Source organism: Colobus angolensis, unplaced genomic scaffold, assembly GCF_000951035.1.
Source record: "Colobus angolensis palliatus isolate OR3802 unplaced genomic scaffold, Cang.pa_1.0 Scaffold168, whole genome shotgun sequence".
In the NCBI taxonomy this organism is placed as follows: Eukaryota; Metazoa; Chordata; class Mammalia; order Primates; family Cercopithecidae; genus Colobus; species Colobus angolensis.
In genome coordinates, this window is record NW_012114799.1 from 5,499,424 (window position 1) to 5,501,587 (window position 2,164).

A 2,164-nucleotide genomic window follows, 5' to 3' on the forward strand; every position below is an offset into this window, starting at 1 on the left:
TCAAGTGATCCACCTGCCTCGGCCTCCCAAAGTGCTGGGATTATAAGCATGAGCCACCATGCCCAGCCACAAATAATTCTTTCATCTGAAAATTATAAAACAAACCAGAAAAAGTCTTAATGAAATAAGAATTACATTTTTCTCCTTCTACCTGATTGCTGTGAAAGACACTGGTAGTTTCAGGAAAATACTTGTGGTTGGTACAGTAAATTTTATTAAAACAACTCAGTATTTAGAAAATACTTGCATTCATCTAGTAATTTTCTGTTTGATTTTGTTTTATAGTGAAGCCTGCCTACAGTTTTCACAAATCTGTATCCTTTCGTAAAGAATTGCTTATATATATACACATTTATTTACCTTCCTTTTGGTATTTATGAAATTTAGAAATTATTTTATTTAGGAAATCATACATTCTTTTTTATGGAAACTTTATTACTAAGTGTCCTCATTGTAGAAAAATATTATAGAAAATTTCAAAGATATATAAAAGTAACTCAACAGTGTGGTGCACCCCATACATTGAGATAATACATTGTAGCTAAAGATAGGATAGGGAGTTTTAAAAATGTGAATATCTGAAAAAAAATATAGAGCAGTTGGGTTGGAATGTTACAAGTAGTTTGCAAGAGTCAGCTGGCAGCAAGATGGATGGGCAAGGAAGTTATGATAGAGGAGAATGTAGTAGATTCTTCACTTGAATATACCTCATAAATTAACGTGTCACATGTATTAATACTACAGGTATAATGATGTGGTACTTGAAATTATTTAATAAATATGTTAGATTATGTTGTGAAAATCAGAAAGATTTGTTTTCCTTTGTTACCAATAATATTTCATAAAACTATCCTTTTGTTTCACATGAATTGTTAGACTTAATTAAACTGTACAGATCCTGTAGTGTGTGTTCCATCCAGTTTCTTTATTGGAGACAGTGGAATTCCCTTGGAAGTAATAGCAGGAAGTATTTCTGCTGATGAACTTGTTACAAGAATTCACAAAGTCCGACAGGTAAGAAGGAACAGAACTGTTATTTCCGTAAATGGTAGGTCAGGAGTTGGAATTTTTTTTTTTTTTTTTTTTTTTTGAGATGAAGTCTTGTTCTGTCACCCAGGCTGGAGTGCAGTGGCGCAATCTCAGCTCACTGCAGCCTCCACCTCCCAGGTTCAAGTGATTCTCCTGCCTCAGCCTCCCATGTAGCTGGTATTACAGACATGTGCCACCACACCCGGCTAAGTAGAGGTGTGGTTTCACCATGATGGCCAGTCTGGTCTCGAACTCCTGACCTCTGGTGATCTACCCACCTTGGCCTCCCAAAGTGCTGGGATCATAGACGTGAACCACTGCACCCAGCCCGCAACTTTTAATTTTCTAAAATCTCATGTACAAAAGCCCAGATAGGCACTGCACATTTCTGCCTATGACTACTTATTGTTGTACTTTTCACATCATAATTTAGATGACTTCTTTTATGAAATACTTTGTGTCATTTAAATAGTCCAATGTAGTTTGTTTTCATTGCTCTTCATGATGTGAACTATGTATGCAGTCACACTTTTCATTTAGTGGAAAATTCAGTTTTCAAATTTGGCAGAAAGTAGTATAGGTGGGATTATATTTTATTTGAAGTTTTCGTTTTCCAGGGAAAAAGAATTTGCAATCAGCAGATCCCGGCCTGGTGTAAGAATTTTTTAAATATTCTACAGGTGATGATGAACAGTCTACACAGATGGCTGCAAGTTGGGAAGATGATAAAGTTACAGAAGCATCTTCAAACAGTTTTGTTGCTATTAAAATCGATACCAAAAGGTTTGTTTATGTTTTAATATTTTATTAGTTTTAAAATTTGTGAGTATTATCTTTGATTTATAGTGATACTCTTGGACTGTAAGAATGTTGATGTTGGGCTGGGCACGTCTAGCACGTTGGGAGACTGAGGTGGGAGGATTGCTTGAGCCCAGGAGTTAGAGACTAGCCTGGGCAACATAGTGAGACCCTGTCTCTACAAAAAATAGTAATACAATTAGGAGCGTGGTGTGTGCCTGTGGTCCCAGCTACTTGGGAGACTGAGGGGAGGATCGCTTGAGCCCAGGAGTTAAGAGGCTAGCCTGGGCAACATAGTGAGACCCTGTCTCTACAAAAAATAATAATACAATTAGGA

At 36.7% G+C, this 2,164-nt stretch overlaps 1 protein-coding gene across 1 annotated transcript in view; it reads left to right on the plus strand.

The window, feature by feature from the left end:
• The window catches only part of UBXN4 (UBX domain protein 4), a 54,824-nt gene that overhangs the window by 10,209 nt on the left and 42,451 nt on the right, over positions 1-2,164 (plus strand). The window contains exons 3-4 of the mRNA XM_011937731.1: positions 286-314; positions 896-1,014. Coding sequence (XP_011793121.1) covers positions 286-314; positions 896-1,014 — 148 coding nt within the window. The remainder of the gene's footprint in view (positions 1-285; positions 315-895; positions 1,015-2,164) is intronic.